The following is a 20,250-nucleotide window of genomic DNA, read 5'->3' on the forward strand; positions in this document are numbered from 1 at the left end:
GCACTACCACCCCCTGCCAACCAACCAAATTCCTCTACTTGAAAGGCTGATCCTTATATCAGATTGCACTCAGCCCCACTGTCTTGATCCTTGGGCCTCTGATGTGGAGGAAGGAGCAGGTTAAGTCAGCGAATGTCCTCATTGGTCTGCTCCTCAGTCTGGCCAAGGTGGCGATCAACACGTTCTGGTATTGCCCGGTTAAGGAGGCTGCCTATCTTGACTGGCTGTCTTTCATCTGCAGTTATGCATATAACTAGGTGTTCTTGGAGAAGAAGAATGTGGGACCTGTCAGTATAATGGTGCACAAAATTGGATCACTATTTTGGGCACATTCATTCACTCGATTCTGACTGGTCCAGTGAGGTAACTGATTTGATCTGTTTTGATTTATTATTGTCACATGTTGGGATACATTGACATGTATTGTTTCTTGCATGCTATACAGACGAAGCATACCGTTCATAGAGAAGGAAAGGAGAGAGTGCAGAATGTAGTGTTACAGTCATAGATAAGATGTAGAGAAAGATCAACTTAGTGCAAGGTAGGTCTATTCAAAAGTCTGATGGCAGCAGGGAAGAAGCTGTTCTTGAGTCATTTGGCACGTGAGCTCAGACTTTTGTATCTTTTTCTGGATGGAAGAAGGTGGAAGAAAGAATGTACGGGGCGTGTGGGGTCCTTAATTATGCTGGCTGCTTTCCGAGGCAGTGGGAAGTATAGACAGAGTCAATGGATGGGAGGCTAGTTTGCATGATGGATTGGGCTACATTCACAACCTTTTGTAGTTTCTTGCGGTCTTGGGCAGAGCAGGAGCCATACCAAGCTGTGATACAACCAGAAAGAATGCTTTCTATGATGCATCTGTAAAAGTTGGTGAGAGTCGTAGCTGACATGCCAAATTTCCTTCATCTTCTGGGAAAGTAGAGGCATGGGTGGGCTTTCCTAACTATAGTGTTGGCATGGGGGGGACCAGGACAGGTTGTTGGTGATCTGGACACCTACAAACTTGAAGCTCTCGACCATTTCTACTTCGTCCCCATTGATGTAGACAGGGGCATGTTCTCCACTGTGCTTCCTGAAGTCAATGACAATCTCCTTTGTTTTGTTGACATTGAGAGAAAGATTGCTGTCATCGCAACAGTTCACCAGATTCCCTATCGAACTGCCATCCATCAAATGAGGAATGAGGCCAGGTTAGCGACTAAAGATTGCAACCATGCTCCTGAGCCAGGCCACTTGTGAACATTGCCAGAGAGACTAACTGGTGTATACAATTACTATGTGGGAACCTGCTTGGTTGTAAATTGATGATGTCCTTTTTTGACTGAATCAATAAGATGCATTTTGCATAATATCGTTAAAAAATGTTAATTTTAAGTTAATTCCAACATTAGTTGAACTGAAGCTTTTCTACCTGCGATCATTTGCAATCTTAATTGCAGATAAGATAACAGGAGGTACAACACGTTAATTATTTTATTCAGACCAGGGAAAATCAAGTTCTGAAAGTTACAGATATATTTCACAGCCAAGATAACATTACTTTATTTAATTATTCCATGTTACAAATTTCAGAGCTTGCTTTGTTAACACAAACTCTAACCAGTACAAAGAATTTATTACGTCTCGCGGTTTGATGGTAGATAATTTCTTTTTGATTTGCACTATTTGGTCTAGGGTTATCACATGCGCCCAGAACAGTCACAGAACAAAAGAGATGGACAGCACGTGAAAGATTTAATAGCTGTCCTGATGTATAAAATCTAGTACAAAACTGGCTTCTATCAACAACTAGTTCCTAAAACTAAAAGATTTGAAGACTTCAAAGTAATATAACAATGGTTCAGTTAAAATTTCCAATAAATAATGGATATATAATAAATAGTTCAGAAACATGATCTTGGATCTATTTAGTTGAGTGTTTGCATATCTCAGTTCATCCTCAGTTAAACTCCATTACTTAGCAACTTGACATTTGGAAATAATTACAGGAGTACTTTATGACAATTCTGCCACGTTGATAAACAATCATTTACAGATATGTTGGGTTACTAAAGTAGTCTTGCAAATAGCAAATCTGCTTGTCAATAAAATCCAAGACCTTGTGACTGAGGAGGCTGAATCGATCAGAAAGATATAATCACAACTGTTGTTAAGACTTGAAATTAAGTTCAAAAATATGTAATGTTTGCGATTGAGATAAATGTACTGAGCAACTATGTGCAGCTTTGAGACACTGTAGCTTTTAATAAAGTTTATAAATAACTGTTAGCTTTAAATTGTACATTATATTAACTAACATTTGGTCACCACATGTCATCTCCAGCACTACTTCTGGTACTCGCCCTTTCTCTATTCTTGATTCGTAACATCTCCATAATGCTGCGAGCATAAATATCTCGCAAATTAACATTTACAACAGAATCAAATGCTGAATTCTTGGTGAGCCTCTTCAAAGCATCACGGTGTCGAAGGGCAGCATCTTTCATCTTCAGAGTAAAGTAACAGGAGGAAAACCTGTCATTTATAATAGCTATGGGTAGTGATAAAACTAATATGCCAGTCAAAATGCATAAAAAAGCAATTATCTTCCCGATAGTAGTTTCAGGTCGGATATCTCCATAACCCACAGTGGTCATGGATGTTGTTGCCCACCACCAGGCAGAGGGGACACTAGAAAATGTTGAGTCTGGGACACTGTGCTCCACAGCATACTCCACAGTTGAGAAGATAGAAATGCCCACGGACAGGAAAAGAAGGAGTAAGCCAACCTCTTCATAACATAGAGCGACAGTCATTCCTAAAGATTTCAGACCTGCATAATGACAAACAATAAACAATGGTCAAAAAGCACTCAAATATTATCCAAGTTAATTCCACACACTGGTCCAATGATTGGTCCTCCTCATGTAGAATGTGGTCGAGTGCTACTTCCATTGACCATTTCCTGACAGGTAATTAAATTGCTGAGCTGTGAATATTTCCTGCTCAATGCTGTTCTGTGTAAGTGGCTTGGAATTGATGTTATGTTCGACATGATTTGGATACACATTGTGATCTAAGCAAACAAGCTGATATAACTTCAAGGGAAAAGCAATAAGATGTTGAAACATTTTTTTGGTTTGTAGCAGAGACCTCTATGCTTCTTCTATGAGTGTTCATAGACACTCATGAACAACAATATTCCAGTATTGCTGACAAGAATATCAATGCAAGGGAAAGCAACTAATTTATACTGTATGAGAAGACAGTGAAAATTGTTTGGCAAGCAGATTCTGATTGGTAGAGGTGTTGCCATGGAAAATGCACCAGTTGATGGTGACTGACAGTTAACTGTCAAATATTGTTTGACATTTAAACCAGGCAACTTGACTTGGCATTGGTATTCTTGTGAATTATCCTGATGAGTGCAAGATTACTTTGACAAAATGTCTCTTTTTCCAGCAATACTCTCAAATTATTATTAATAATATTCCACTTGTGTGGACCATGCGCCAGTTTCAAATGGGGAAACATCTTTAGAAATGACTTTCATCATAAATTTTTACAGGAAGTCCTTTGGCCCATTGTGTCTGCACTGCCCATCAAGCACCTGTCTATTGTAATCCCATTTTCCAGCACTTCGTCTGTGGCCTTGTATACCATGGCATATGTACACGCCTTTCAACTGATCATCTTAAAACACTGAAAGTTCCTTCTATTTTACATTGTGTAGGTTTTTATGTTTTCTCTGAGATATTTAGAAGTTGCCCTTTGTAGATGTTACTTTGTTTTTCTCTTGTCTGCTACCCCAGAATTTCTCTCTCAGTTAATCACTTCCACCTGCACTATCCTCAATTCGGAGGAAACACAGGGCAGGAATTTACAGCCTCGCTCATCCTGAAACGGTAAATTGCCCGAGGTCAAAGGACCTTTCCATGGTCTGCCCCTCGCCCGCTCCGTGGCGGGCAGGACGGTAAAATTCCGGCCACAGACTCTGCAAATATTATTAATATTAATTCTCATATCAAGGTGTGTTTGTAAAGTGTGAAGAACCTTCCCCTTGCCCATCATCAGACTAAAATAGATTTGGAGGAAACCAGGTTCAATTCTGGGCCTATGAACCCAATTCATTGGGGTATTTACTTTCTCCCTGTGAGACAGGATATATAATCCTACAGGGAAAACTAACAAATGTTCTCAAAAGCAGGATATACATCTTTTCCAGATTTGTAGAAGAAACTTGATTTTTAAGCTGAAATGTAGTCAAAATGATCAGGGGGCACCACTTAGTCACTGGCATGTAACAACTGCAAATCATAGTTATTTTCCACTGGTGTGACCCTCGACCAGTGTGATAATAAAGCAGCCCTTATACATCGTAAGGACTTGGCATACCACAGGTTCCTGCTGAGGTAAATTGGGTGCAACAAGGGCACCTCAACATTGATGCTCTCAGAGGTCATAGAGTCATAGAGGTTCACAGCATGGAAACAGGCCCTTCAGCCCAACTTGTCCATGCCACCCTTTTTTTTAAAAACCCCAAAGCTAATCCCAATTGCCCGCATTTGGCCCATATCCCTCTATACCCATCGTACCCATGTAACTATCTAAATGCTTTTTAAAAGATAAAATTGTACCCGCCTCTACTACTACCTCTGGCAGCTTGTTCCAGACACTCACCACCCTCTGTGTGAAACAATTGCCCCTCTGGACACTTTTGTATCTCTCCCCTCTCACCTTAAACCTATGCCCTCTATAGTTTAAGAGTCCCCTACCTTTGGGAAAAGATGTTGACTATCTACCTTATCTATGCCCCTCACTATTTTATAGACCTCTATAAGGTCACCTCTAAACCTCCTCCGCTCCAGGGAAAAAAGTTCCAGTTTATCCAGCCTCTCCTTATAACTCAAACCATCAAGTCACAGTAGCATCCTCATAAATCTTTTCTGCACTCTTTCTAGTTGAATAATATCCTTTCGATAATAGGGTGACCAGAATTGCACACAGTATTCCAAGTGTGGCCTTACCAATGTCTTGTACAACTTCAACAAGATGTCCCAACTCCTATATTCAATGTTCTGACCGATGAAACCAAGCATGCCGAATGCCTTCTTCACCACTCTGTCCACCTGTGAGTCCACTTTCAAGGAGCTATGACCATGTACCCCTAGATCTCTTTGTTCTGTAACTCTCCCCAACGCCCTACCATTAACTGAGTAAGTCCTGCCCTGGTTCAATCTGCCAAAATGCATCACCTCGCATTTGTCTAAATTAAACTCTATCTGCCATTCGTCAGCCCACTGGCCCAATTGATCAAGATCCCATTGCAATTGGAGATAGCTTTCTTCACTATCCACTATGCCACCAATCTTGGTGTCATCTGCAAACTTACTAACCATGCCCCCTATATTCTCATCCAAATCATTAATATAAATGACAAATAACAGTGGGCCCAGCACTGATCGGGGCGGCACGGTAGCACAGTGGTTAGCACTGTTGCTTCACAGCTCCAGGGTCCCGGGTTCGATTCCCGGCTCGGGTCACTGTCTGTGTGGAGTTTGCACATTCTCCTCGTGTCTGCGTGGGTTTCCTCCGGGTGCTCCGGTTTCCTCCCACAGTCCAAAGATGTGTGGGTTAGGTTGATTGGCCAGGTTAAAAATTGCCCCTTAGAGTCCTGGGATGCGTAGGTTAGAGGGATTAGTGGGTAAATATGTGGGGGTAGGGCCTGGGTGGGATTGTGGTCGGTGCAGACTCGATGGGCCGAATGGCCTCCTTCTGCACTGTAGGGTTTCTATGATTTCTATGATTTCTATGATCCCTGAGGCACACCGCTGGTCACAGGCCTCCAGTTTGAAAAACAACTCTCTACGACCACCCTCTGGCTTCTGTCAAGAAGCCAATTTTGTATCCATTTAGATGCCTCGCCCTGGATTCCCTGAGATTTAACTTTATGCAACAACCTACCATGCAGTACCTTGTCAAAGGTATGGATCTAAAATAAAAATTATTAAGGGTGAAGCCATGAGGCCACTTTGAGCAGAGGGAAAACCCTTCCAGGTGAGTTGTTTAGGCCAAGGATATGTCCTTTCCTGCCTGGGATCATGTCTGAGTAAGGAGCCCCCTGCTTTGATGGCTCTCCATTGAGCCTGTGGTCTCCACGGGTGGGATTTTCCAGTCTCGCCCACCCTGCCACTGAAAAATTCCACAGACCTTTTGCTTGTCCATCAAATTCATAGCCCTGCGCATGGTGGGCGGAAACAGAAGATTTAGGCCTAACTGTGGAGAGTGGGGGGACTATCGAGCGGACAGTGGAGGTGTGTGGAGGGCATTGGGGATGAGGGGGGGTGCAAGTGGGGCAGTTCACTGGCTGGAAACAGGCTGTGAGTTTGCAAAATTTCCCCTAACCAGGATCTTAAACATTTTATCTGACTATCCACCTCTATGAAGCTATCTATTCATCCTACTCCCAACCTGTCCCTGGGATAGGTCTCCAGTGTTGAGAATAGAAACATAGAAACACAGGAGTAGGCCATTTAGCCCTTTGGGCCTGCACCAACATTCAAGATGATCATGGTTGATCATGCACTTTCAGCATCCCACTCCCACTTTCTGTCCATGTCCCTTGACCCCTTTAGTCACAAGGACCATGTCCAGCTCCTTCTTGAATATATCTAACAAACTGGCTCTCACAATTTCCTGTGGTAGAGAATTCCACAGGTTCACATCTCCCTGAGTGAAGAAGTTCTTCCTCATCTCAGTCCTGAATGGCGTACCCCTTATTTTTAGACTGTGACCCCCTCGTTCTGCACTTCCCCAACATCGGGAACATTCTTCCCACATCTAGCCTGTCCAGTCGCATCAGGATTTTATATGTTTCTATGAGATCCCCTCTCATTCTTCTGAATTCCAGTTAGTACAAGCCCAGTCAGTTCAGTCTCTCTTCATATGTCAGTCCTGCCATTCCAGGAATCAGTCTGATGAACCTTTGCTGGACTCCCTTGATAGCAAGAACATCCTTCCTCAGACAAGGAGACCAAAACTGCACACAATACTCAAGGTGTGGCCTCACCAAGGCCTTGTATAACTGCAGTAAGACTGCGTCCCAACATTACTTCTCCCTTTTTCCCAGCCCATTCTACCTTCAAGCTCGCCACCATAGGGGTAGGACAATTCAGACCAATGTGTCAATACCGTATTATAACACTGCAGGAAGAGGAATTTAAATTGGATTCTGTGAATCTCACTGGCAGAATAACACCTTCAAACTCACAAAATAATTTACTGTATATTTGGCAGTATTCAACTGCCCATACTTGCCGTTGCACCATTAGCTAGGCTTGCAGCTTCGAGTACACCTCCCTGACAATGACGGGGTTTAGTTCCACACCCCGTTTGGTTCCACACACAAATAGTTGAAAACCTCTGTCACCTGCTCAAGAAAACCCACTGTCAATCTGCACCATAATGACTCCAGTGTCAGTCAAAGTCAAGCTCACCTGTTGCACCTTTTTACTGTCATCTCCTGCCACGTATACTAGATGATTGCCCTCAGATAAGGATGTCCTGTAAGAACAGCCTTCCTTATATTCACCTCATTCGACAACATCTCTACATGCCCAGTTATCAAACAGGATGTTCATGTGCTGTACTGTCATGTTACTTTACTGCACACTTTGCTTTCTGCCTCCATCCTTATTTTGCATGTTTTGTGTCTCCAACAGTCTTCATAAAGGGTGAAACATACATTGCAGCTATTTATACTATCATTAAAGCCTCAACAGCTTTTTGCCCCAACTTAACTTAAGAGTTTACATCCCACAAGTAACTTCTTTGGGTTTTATGCGACACTAGCACTAATACTGGGACAAGAAGAATTGGTGTGCTGGGATGGGGTCCATCTGAATTGAGCTGGAATAAGGATCCGAGCAGAAAGGATAAACAGAATAGTCACGGGGATTCTTTAAACTAGTTGGTGGAAAGGGTAGCTCAGATGGAAAAATGAATGCAAATAATCATTTTAAAACAACTGAAAAAGACAGCAATAGTCAGAAATTGTAGCATTAAGTGCTACAGGTAAAGGCAAAACCAAAAGGGACACCTTAATTAAATCAAGAGAGAGAATGATTTGATTTGATATGAAACATGTGAGTACAGCAACATTAGAGCAGGAGGACAAGTTAGCATGTGTAATCCAAATAAGTGTTTGTTACTCAAGTGCTCAGGTAAGGGACACATTGAATAGGTTCCGAGAGCAAATTCAACATAAAGGATAGGACATGTGGTAATCATTACTGAGACATGGCTGCCAGATAGTCAGGACTGGAATATACCTGGATGTGAAAGAATATAGTAAGAAGTTTAACAACACCAGGTTAAAGTCCAACAGGTTTATTTGGTAGCAAAAGCTACCAAATAAACCTGTTGGACTTTAACCTGGTGTTGTTAAACTTCTTACTGTGTTTACCCCAGTCCAACGCCGGCATCTCCACATTGTGAAAGAATACACCAGGCTATAATTTCTACAAGAGATATAGATGATCTGGTTGAGGAAGAATAACATTAGTGATTAAGGGCTAAATCATTTCAATGATAAAAGATGATACAAAGATAAAGTGGAGGCTTTATGGGTAGAATTAAGAAATTTCTTCTTCGGGTCTCTGTCCACAGCACCATGACCTCCAGCACAGGTAGGTCAAGGGGGCAGGGGCCATATCCACCCTAGCCAGAATGGGGATTGTCCCCTGTGCTGTTGGCGCCAATTCGAACCATACTGACTGTCCAGCCAACTGAGCCAACTGCCCCCCCCCCTCCATCCTCCGTCCCTCATCCTGCTCCCAAGAAGTCCGAGTTGCTGTGGCAACATGCACTTTTTCATGCATGCTGTAGTTCAGAACTATGGATAGTGATGGTGGAGCCTCCAATTTTCTAAAGGAAGAAATTGAAAAGGATTTAAGACTGTTGCTGAAGTTGTGTATCGGCCCTTGGTAGTAGTTGTGATGTGAAAGAATGTATTAATACAGAGATTAGACAGGAATGTAATGAAGACCGAGTGGTTTTAATGGGGGTTTTTTAATTTCCATATGGATTGGACGAAGCAGTTGAGCTCATGTTAGAAAGATAGTAAATTTCTTTGAGTACCAACAAAAATGGCTGAAAAGGTTCAGGTCCTGATTGTCCATGCAATCACACAATGATTTGTCTCACAATGGGAGGTGATTCTCCCGGCTTGTTGTACTGGGAGCTGGTGGCCCGACCCCACTGGAGTGAAGGGAGGCCATGGTAACCCCCCCCCCCAGGAGGTTGGGGGTAAGGTAGGTGCCCCTGGGCATTGCCAGCTTGGACATTGCCAGCCTGGACCCCTGGCACTGCCCAAGGGGCAAAATGGCAGTGTCCCCCTTGGCACTGCCCACCAGGCATGAGGAAGTGCCAAGGGGCCGGAGCCAGAAGGGGTCTATTGGGGGTGGGGACAATGTGTGGGGAGATTGGTGGGGGTCCCGCTGCCACTCTGCATTTGGGATCGAGGACAGAGAGAGGGTGGACAGCATAGGGGCTGGCCATCGGTGTGGGGGGGGGAACAGGACTGCGGCAGGGGGAGGGGCTCGGGGCTGCTGGTGTGGGGGGTGGGGCTGGATTGGGAGATCAGGATTGCCGGGGAGGGTGGGGGGGGGAGGTTGTTGGGGCTGGCCCGGAAATGTCCAGAAGGCCAGTGATTGGGGGGGTGGGGAGATTGCGGGGGCTGTGGGCCTGGCCAGCAATCGAGCTGGCCAGTGATTGGGAGGTTGGTACTGCGGGCCTACTGTGCATGTACCGATCTCCGCGATGAGAAATTGGTGCATGCGCAGTGGCCTGCTCAGCGCTATGCTGCCGGCCTCTCCAGTGGGAAAAGACCTCGCTCCCAGATTGTTAACAAGATTCACACTGCTGCACGCTGCAATGCACAGAGTGCGGGAGATACATTTCAAAAATCCCGCTAAAAAAAATCAGTTTTTACGCAAATTTGGCACTTAGAATTTTTTGAGGAGAATTCCACCCATTGTTCTACAACTGAAAAGCCACCGGTTTGGTTGCAAGAACTTCGCAAACTATAAGTTTCTATGGCACATATATCTGAGATGTTAGCTTTCTATCAATCATTAAGTGCATTCACAAGTCTCTCTGCATTGCCAAAGGATGGTTATCATTTCAGTGTGGATAAATGACTGCGTGATCTTATCTGATTATGAAAGATGTGGGCCTGAATTTGCACTCCTGGGTTGGAAGCACGGAGTCAGCTCAATTCCCAAACCTGCAAACCCAGTCTGGGAAGGTCATATTTTAATTCCATTACTGAGGACGAAAATGGGAGGCAACTCTGGAAAGAGGGCAGATGCAGGATGGGTGAAATTGTCTTCTTGGTGCATTGCCACTTTGTGTCGATTATAAAAATAAGCAACAAAACAAAAAGCAGCCTTGCGTCCCTCACACCCTCTCACACTTCCAATCCCCCCCACACACTCTCCATGCCCAATCCATACGAACTCATGCCACTTAATGCTATCACCATCTCTCATGGACCCTCGCACCCTCCATGTGAGCCTATGCTCCTCCACCCAACCTCATGGACTTTTATAGCAAGTGTGCCAAATAAGTGACAGCTCATGCCAGTCCATGCCTCTCATCCACCACCCTTTTTCCTTACGCCGAACCTTGCCAACTCACCAGAATGCACCTTGGGCAGACCTTACCATCTATGCTGTGATTAAACAAAATTCTCAAGTCTATATTGATGAATTCACTACTTCAATAACCAACACTGTCATTGATAAAAACTCATTCATTACATTTCAAGTCATAGAATCATAGAATCCTGACAGTGCAAAGGAGGCCATTTGGCCCATCGAGTCTGCACCAACCACAATCCCACCCAGGGCCTATTCCCGTAATTCCACATATTTATCCTGCTAATCCCCTGGGTCTAAGGGTCACTATAGTATGGTCAATCAACCTAACCCACACATCTTTGGACTGGGAACCTTTAATCCCTTATGAAAGCAGGTATTTGTATTCAGTATTCAATTTAATCAAATTGTGAACTGAAAAGCACCCACTGCGATAAGAAAGGTCATGGAATCGTTTATGCAGCACTAATGCTGTAATGATAACCCCTAGATTTATGCCAACAGACTGAGTGAAATAGCAAATATTTTTTTTACCACGACAGATTGCTTTTTTTAAGAAAGGTGATTTAAATCCCTTGACAGCCTCACTGCTATCTTGATAATTATCTTGACCTTTCCAATGAGTTTATGCACTTTTTATGCACATTCCCGTCTACTTTTAACAATCCCAACAGTCATCAAGGGTGGCATGGTAGCACAGTGGTTAGCACTGCTGCTTCACAGCTCCAGGGACGTGGGTTCAAATCCCGGCTCAGGTCACTGTCTGTGTGGAGTTTGCACATTCTCCTCGTGTCTGCGTGGGTTTCCTCCGGGTGCTCCAGTTTCCTCCCACAGTCCAAAGATGTGCGGGCTAGGTTGATTGGCCATTCTAAATTGCCCCTTAGTGTCCTGAGATGCATAGGTTAGAGGGATTAGTGGGTAAATATGTAGGGATATGGGGAAAAGGGCCTGGGTGGGATTGTGGTCGGTGCAGACTCGATGGGCCGAATGGCCTCTTTCTGCACTGTAGGATTCTATGATCTTACCACTCTCAAAAGACACCTTACCTCTCCCAAAGGGCACTTTACTACTCCCAAAGGGCAACCTATCTGGTCCGAACATGCTCCAGGACCACATCCAAAAGGGTACCCTACCTCCCAAAAAAGGTACCTTTGCTCTCCATAGAACTCCGGCAGCTTCAGATTTTCTCCTACCTGGTCTGAAGTGCACATGTCATGTTTTAGACAGACCACTAGCCCAAATCAGATCAGATTGAGACTGTTGAACTTTAACATGTGCAGTTGTCTCCGTAAATCAAGGATGCATAAATCATACCCCTGCCTCCAATTCTGTCCCCCAAATCCCACAAAAATGTGGACCTGGATCTGGGCCTCTGCCACCATTTTCACAAAGGTGGAAGGACTCAGCATCTGTGGAAATATTTAAGTCTTAGTCACTAGCTACCCTTTTCTTTAATACATTTGTGGAGGTGGCTGCATGCCACTATCATATGAATCAAAGAATCAGACCTCAGCCTGGGTTCATGGGCTTGATTAATAGGTGTGTGTGAGAATGGGACATGCTGGCTGATTGAATGCATTCCCCTATGGAGGGCAGCTCAATGGTCAGAGGTTTCCCATCACAGAATTATACTGGGACAATCATGTGACAATCTAGTGTCAGAGTTTTGGTCTTGAAGCCGACAGCAGAAGAGTTGTAAATTTTAAAAGGCTTTGGGTCAGTCAGCAGATGCAGCGGAGCTAGTTTTCACATGATAGTCAGTTCTACAGGGTAAGAGGTGAGTTGATATTTTGAAGGCTCCCAATGGAGTATTGCTACCTACAGAGTCTAAAGATGAAGTGAATTCCCTGGAGGTACAATAATAATCAAATGAAATATCTTAAATATAAAATATGATATATTTGGTTAAATAATATATCTATTATAGTATGCTTTATCATATAGTACAAACAAAATAATTGATAATTCAGTAATACAATAAAACATTATTTAATATATCAATTGTAAAATCAAAAATCATTAAAACCAATTTAAATATAAAAAAGATCAAAATGAGAAAGTTTAATTACCTTTGGGAGTACTGGGGAGACATGTGGACTGAATGTTTACTGAGGCAGTAATGAGGATGTAAGTATTTTCTATTTGTATCGGAGCTAATGACTCTGGTCACTTATTCCTGTGGATCTGATTTCTACTTATGAAAAGAGAGGAGAAGGAGAATGGCAAAAGGGAGAAGGTAAGGCAGAGGAAAGAGAGAAGAGAGCAGAAGATGTTGAAGGGAAGGAAGGTGGAAAAAGATGACATTTTATCCAATGTTTTGCTTAATTATAAGTGCAGCTGCAGAGATATTTATTAAGGAAGGGAAGATACAAACAGGAAGAGTTTTTTTTGTCTTTTGCTTTACAGTCACATAAAATAATAGAATCCCTACAATGCAGAAGGAGGCCATTCAGCCCATCGAGTCTGCACCGACTCTCCGACAGAGCATCTTAACCAGGCTCACTCCCCGCCCTATCCCCGTAACCCACGCATTTACCCCACTAATCCCCCTAACTCACCCATCTTTGGACACTAAGGAGCAATTTACCATGATGAATCCACCTAACTTGCACATGGGGCAGCACGGTGGCACAGTGGTTAGCAATGCTGCCTCACAGCTCCAGGGACCTGGGTTCGATTCCCGGCTTGGGTCACTGTCTGTGTGGAGTTTGTACCTTCCCCTGTGTCTGTGTGGGTTTCCACCGGGTGCTCCAGTTTCCTCCCACATTCCAAAGATGTGCGGATTAGGTGCATTGGCCATGCTAAATTGCCCCAAAGTGTCCCGGTTTGCATAGGGTAGAGGGATTGGTGGGGTAAATATGTGGTGTCACAGGGATAAGGCCTCGGGATTGTTATCGGTGCATCGTGTTGTGCGGCACTGTCACTGTGCTGAATAGGACAAACTTCGAACCGATCTAGCAACTCAAGACTGGGCATCCATGAGGCACGGTGGGCCATCAACAGCAGCGGAATTGTACTCCAGCACAATCTGCAACCTCATGGCCCAGCATATCGCCCACTCAACCATTACCATCAAGCCAGGGGGTCAACCCTGGTTCAATGGAGAGTGCAGGAGGGCATGCCAGGAGCAGCACCAGGCATACCTAAAAATGAGGTGTCAACCTGGTGAAGCTACAAAACAGGACTACTTGCATTCCAAATAGCAAAAATAGCAAGTGATAGATAGAGCTAAACGATCCCACAACCAATGGATTAGATCTAAGCTCTGCTTCCACATCCAGTTGAGAATGGTGGTGGACAATGAAACAACTCACTGGAGGAGGAGGCTCCACAAATATCCCCATCCTCACTGATGGAGGAGCCCAGTACATCAGTGCAAAAGATAAGGCTGAAATATTCGCAACAATCTTCAGCCAGAAGTGTCGAGTGGATGATACATCTCGGCCACCTCCAGTGGTCCCCAGCAACTCAGATGCCAGTCTCCAGCCAATTCGATTCACTCCACGTGATATCAAGAAATGGTTGGAGGCACTGGATACTGTAAAGGCAATGGGCCCTGATAACGTTCCGGCAATAGTACTGAAGACTTATACTCCAGAACTTGCCGCTCCCCTCGCTAAGCTCTTCCAGTACAGTTACAACACTTGCATCTACCCAACGATATGGAAAATTGCCCAGGTATGACCTGTACACAAAAAGCAGGACAAATCCAACCCAGCCAATTACCGCCCAATCAGTCTACTCTCGATCATCAGTAAAGTGACAGAAGGGGTCATCAACAGTGCTATCAGGCAGCACCTGCTCAGCAATAACCTGCTCAGTGATGTCCAGTTGGGCTTTGCCAGGGTCACTCAGCTCCTGACCTCATTACAGCCTTGGTTCAAACATGGACGAAAGAGCTGAATTCCAGAGGTGAGGTGAGAGTGACAGTCCTTGACATCAAGGCTACATTCGACCGAGTGTGGCATCAAGGAGCCCTAGTGAAACTGGAATCAATGGGTATCGGAGGAAAACTCTCCGCTGGTTGGAGTCATACCTGGTACATAGGAAGATGGTTGTGATTGTGGAGGGTCAGTTATCTCAGCTCCACGACATCTCTGCAGGAGTCCCTCAGGATAATGTCCCTAGGCACAACAATCTTCAGCTGCTTCATCAATGACCTTCCCTCCAATATAGGGTAGGAAGTGGTGATGTTCGCCGATTACAATATTCAGCACCATTTGCGACTTCTCAGATACTGAAACAGTCCATGTTCAAATGCAACAAGATCTGGACAATATCCAGGCTTGGGCTGACAAGTGGCAAATAACATTCATGCCACACAAATGACCATCACCAATAAGAGATACGCAAATCACAGCCCCTTAACATTCAATGGTGTAACCATCACTGAATCCCCCACTATCAACATCCTTGGGGTTACCATTGACCAGAAACTCAACTGAACTCACCACATAAACACAGTGGCTACAACAGCAAGTCAGAGGCTAGGAATACTGCGGCGAGTAACTCACCTCCTGACCCCCCCCAGAGTCTATCCACCACCTACAAGGCACAAGTCAGAGGTGTGATGGAATGCTCCCCACCTGCCTGGATGGGTGCAGCTCCAACAACACTCGAGAAGCTTGACACCATCCAAGACAAAGCAGCCCGCTTGATTGATACCACATCTACAAACATTCAATCCCTCCATCACCGACGCTCAGTAGCAGCAGTGTGTACTATCTACAAGATGCACTGCAGCAATTCACCAAAGATCCTTAGACAGCACCTTCCAAACGCACGACCACTTCCATCTAAAAGGACAAGGGCAGCAGATAAATGGGAATACCACCACCGGCAAGTTCCTCTCCAAGCCACTCACTATCCTGACATGGAAATATATCGCCGTTCCTTCGCAGTCATTGGGTCAAAATCCTGGAATTCCCTCCCTAACAGCATGTGGGTCAGCCCACAAAACATGGACTGCAGCGATTCAAGAAGGCAGCTCACCAGCATATTTCCATGTCCCATGAATGAATAAAGAAAAGACTTGATGGGCCGAATGGCCTCCTTCTGCACTGTAGGGTTTCTATGATTCTTTCTACCTTTAGACTCTGGGAGGAAACCTGAGCACCCAGGGGAAACCCACGCAGACACAGAGAGAACGTGCAAACTCAACACAGACAGTCACCCAAAGTTGGATTTAAATCTGGGTCCCTGGTGATGTGAGGCAGCATTGCGAACCATTGTGTCACCATGCTGCCCCTTCCTAGACAATTGAACAGTTTTTTTAAAAGTCCATATTGCTAGCAAGGTTTATTGTTCTGTTTTCCTCTGTAAGTGGATCAATGTTGGTGAGAATATGGAATTGTTAGCGTTCATTTTTGAGTGATTACAGGTGCCATTAGGGATCAGTAATAAACACACACACTTAAAATGTAAAGTGTAACGCACGCCATATCTGTAAAGGGGTTTCAGCATTATTGTAATTAATATCCACAGGAAGTGTGCAGAGCAGGCTGATCATTCAGTCAATGCAGAATTAACAACAGCACTGTCATTTTGGAGCCCTGCAATGCAGCTGATGTCACGTGTTGAGATTGAACAGCCAAAAATGCTGCAGGAAAGATTCATGCACCCCTCTCCCCTCATCGGTGCTGTTTAAAAGGGACCATTAGCTATTTATTTGAGTTTAAGAGTTCATTTATTGATCTCACAATCAACACTGCAATGAAGCCACTGTGAAAATCCCCTAGTCATAGGTTGCTGGTTGAGTTTCCCTCTGACTTTACATAGTTGTTCCAATTTTCAAAAGAACAGGATTTAATCTGGCAGATGTTGAAGTATCTTTTGCTGACTTCAAAGTTACTGCACAAATTATTTTGCCCCAGGCATTGATGCATTAATAGGCCTTCTTATGAAATCATACATAACATTGGCAATGTGCAGAGATCATGTAGAGCACGACAAGCTCCTAGAAGAAGGAGGAGGAGGAGGAAGACATGACCATAATCACCAAGGGTGTTGGGGAGTAATTCTCCTACTTGATCCTCAGTGCTGACCAATATTTGAGATATCTGTGCTTCACTATGGAGATCCAGATTGAAAGCTGCTCGCTGCTGCAGCCTGAGAGCAGGGCAGGGATCACAATGCCAGTGGCTGTGAAGATAATAGTGGTCATGAACTTAGACTGCTTCCAGGCTGGTGCTGGAGAGAATAGCAACATCTCACATTTGCATGGCACTGTTGCATAATGCCAATTACTGAGAGATAAATTCATTAAATTCCTTTTTGCCAGAGAGAAGCAGATGGAGTAACAGAAGGATTTGTAAGGTTTTACAGGTGTCCCCATGGTACAGGATGCCATTGATTGTACGTATGTTGATTTGTGGGGGGTGAGGGAGGGAGAATGCATGTCAGTTCTGCCCATGTAACTAAAACAGATTCCACTCCCTCAGAAGCAGCTGTTGTGTGACCATAAGCAGTTTATCAAGCAGTTAGTGCCCAGTATCCCGGCAGCAGTCATGATGCCTTCATTCTGTGATTGTCTGTCCTCTGCATTTCAGCCGCTTTAGCAAACCAAAGGCTGGTTACTGCATGACCACCTCTATCCACTAAGGACACAATAGTGACTCCAGTTCATAACCCACACATACAGGCACAGCAAGTATACAATGGGCTGGATTTTGCCAAGATTATCAGCATGTTAACATCAGCACCATTTCCAGGTTTTGAACCCACTTACATTTATTTACTATTGGATTCCATTCTCACTTCTAATCTGTATGAATGTAAATGCTTGTGTTTTACCATCTTTTTCCTTACCTATTTAGTAGTTAATAACCTCACACTATTTTTAACTTGAGAGAATATGGTTAAATTGGCTCCTTTTTAAACATAACTATTGGGTTTGGAGAAGGTCCCTATGGAGAAGGGAACCTTGTTAGATTGAACCTTGTTGCTATCAGCAGCAGGAGTTGAATTAGCACAAGCCAGTGCAACCTCCCTCCCCTAGTTTGTAACAATTGTGTGGCTATCCGAACTGGATGGTGACAAATCGAGGGGTCTGATCCAGAGCAACAAAGCTGAGGAACAACACCTGCGGGTGGTTGTAACACAATCTGTTTTCTTTGATTCATTTATGGGTTGTGGGTGTTGCTGACTAGGCCAACATTATTGCCCATCCCTAATTGCCCTTGAACACATGGCTTGTTAGGCCATTTCAGAAGACATTTAAGAGTGCCACATTACTGCAGATCCAGAGTCACATACAGTCCAGGTGAGGATGGCAGATTTCCTTCCCATAACGATATTGGTGAACCAGATGTGTTTTTACAACAATCGATAATGGTTTCATGGTCGTCATTGGACTCTTAAATCCTTGGGAGCCGTCTGCCTCCGTCTGCCAATTAATTCTGCTTCTCTCCACAGATGTTACCTGACCTGCTGAGTGTTTCCTGTTGAGCATGTTATGTGTTTTATTTTAGGATTTGAGATTTGTTATCTCCACTTTCACCTCCTCCTCCAGTGCTACATCCTGATGGAAAATTACTGAGGAAGGCAACCCCACATGAAAATTATTTTTAGGAAGTTGAATGCAACTGGGAGTCACCACACACTGATGCACACTGCAAAGGCTGGACAGACAATGAAGGATGTTTACCATGGTCAAAGCAAACCCTGGCAGCAAGAAGCCCAGAATAAAGAGCTAATCATAGACAGTGTTTAGCTATTTCTAGTTGAGCAACCGAAGAGTCTATGACAAACCATATGGTACTGTGCTAAAGTCGATGTCTACACTTGGGATTTCCAGGATCTACAGTATTTTTTTATTTTCATGCAAAATATTGCACTTTCCAAAATTATACCCTGGAAGTTTAATGATTGACTCTCCTGGAAGAGACTGTGGAGAAAAGTTGAACTTGGTTCTCGATGGAGTTGAAAATGTCAGCAGTATGAATCATCTTATTCAGACTTCGTACCATAATAATAGTTGTGCTAACCTGCATTGCGATACCTATGATAATTTATGTCACATTAGAGTTTTATTTGACAGTATTCTACGTGCAATCTCATCCACCAATTTTTGGGATTATACTCATCATTGGACTTACACTGGGCGCTATCTGCTTCATAAACGACTTATGGTTTATGGAAGATGAAAAATGGAAGCCAGTCCGCAGAACATTGGGATAGCACAGTAAGATTGTTTGGCTGATAAGTCCACCTCTATGTCTTAAATTGAGTTTTAAAAAAAATAATTTATATTAAAGCTAATTTGGATTGACATTTTAGGTCTGACAATTCCTACATGAAAGCTTACCTGTTGAGTGTCTCCCAAGTTTCAACATACGTAATGATCTCATCAACCTCAGGATCTGGACAACTTTCCCCACATTTTCCAATTCTGTGAAGCCTCCGTAAAGCTGCTCCACCAGCATCGTGATATAAAATGGAATCACAGCAATGAGGTCTATGATATTCACCAGACTCTTAAGGAACTTGCACTTGTTTTTCACACATAGAAATCTCAGTAGATACTCTGCAGAGAACCATGTGATGCAGATATACTCAACCGCATTCAATAAAGGGGGTTCCAGTATTGTATATTCAAGGGAAAAGAGAGCCATATTTGCAATGGAAATGAGAACGAAGGCTACAGAAAGGATTCCAAATATTTTAGCTAGCTTTGAAGAGTCAGGTTTCTCCATCATGACCCATAATTTTTGTCTCAGTTTTTCACAAATTACTCCAGAGAAATCTTCCTCTTCGTTCTGAATCATTTCTGTGTCTCGTTTTATGTCTAAAGCTTCATTCATTTCTTTCCGTCTGTAATATTTGTCTCGGCAACAAGCGTCAATATTAAGCTCATCTACTCCCCAGTATTCAATTTCCTGCAAAAAGGACATTGCACAGAGTTCTTCATTTACATGCAATCTTCCAGTTTTATAATAATTTATGATGTACTTGAATGTCTGAGAACTCCGGTCAAAAAAATATTCATTGTCCACAAAATTGGCATCGTCACACAGCTCCAGCACAGAATCTTGTTCCGACATAGCCAGCTTCCCCAGACGTGTTTCAGGGTAGGATAAGAGAGTTTCATGTGACAAAGTGAATCTGCTGCCTCCAACGTTTATGACAAAGACGTTTAAAGGATTTTTATTCAGATGTTCTTCACTGCAGAAAACACTGGATTCCAGTGAGAAAACTGAGCAATTACCTTCATTCTGTTGAACTAACCAAGGAGAACAATTGGGAGACTTCATGGTACATGGTCACTGCTGATGGCCTGATAGATAAATTAAAAATCATCTTTGTTAGGGCACATAATGAACATTAATAACATTGCTATGTCCCTTTTCATTGCATTACGCATTACCCATTAAGGTCTAAAAATGGATTACACAAAACACTTAATAAAAAGCCCCTTCAGCATTTTGTTTAGATGTTAAACTTCATAAAACTGTAACTGTCTCCAGCGCATGTGCTCATTACTGTGAAGTATGATTATGAATGAATGTTCAACATTTTTTTCCCAACAGCAGTACAAGAATTTTTATGACATGTCCTTAACCTAGATTGGTGGAAAGCATTGTTGTAACTTAAGCACAGAAAAATCTCCATCATC

The 20,250-nt window shown here is 43.5% G+C and overlaps 1 protein-coding gene across 1 annotated transcript in view; it reads right to left on the reverse strand.

Annotated features, from left to right (window-relative positions):
• Positions 1–1,456: 1,456 nt before the first annotated feature.
• kcnv1 (potassium voltage-gated channel modifier subfamily V member 1) overlaps positions 1,457–20,250 on the reverse strand; it is a 64,174-nt gene continuing 45,380 nt past the window's right edge. Inside the window, exons 2-3 of the mRNA XM_078217117.1 lie at positions 18,943–19,911; positions 1,457–2,812 (exon numbers count right to left, since the gene is read on the reverse strand). Of these exons, the coding sequence (XP_078073243.1) occupies positions 2,304–2,812; positions 18,943–19,888 (1,455 nt within the window). The 5' untranslated portion in view covers positions 19,889–19,911 and the 3' untranslated portion in view covers positions 1,457–2,303. The remainder of the gene's footprint in view (positions 2,813–18,942; positions 19,912–20,250) is intronic.

Source organism: Mustelus asterias, chromosome 7 (genome assembly GCF_964213995.1).
Source record: "Mustelus asterias chromosome 7, sMusAst1.hap1.1, whole genome shotgun sequence".
Lineage (NCBI taxonomy): Eukaryota > Metazoa > Chordata > Chondrichthyes > Carcharhiniformes > Triakidae > Mustelus > Mustelus asterias.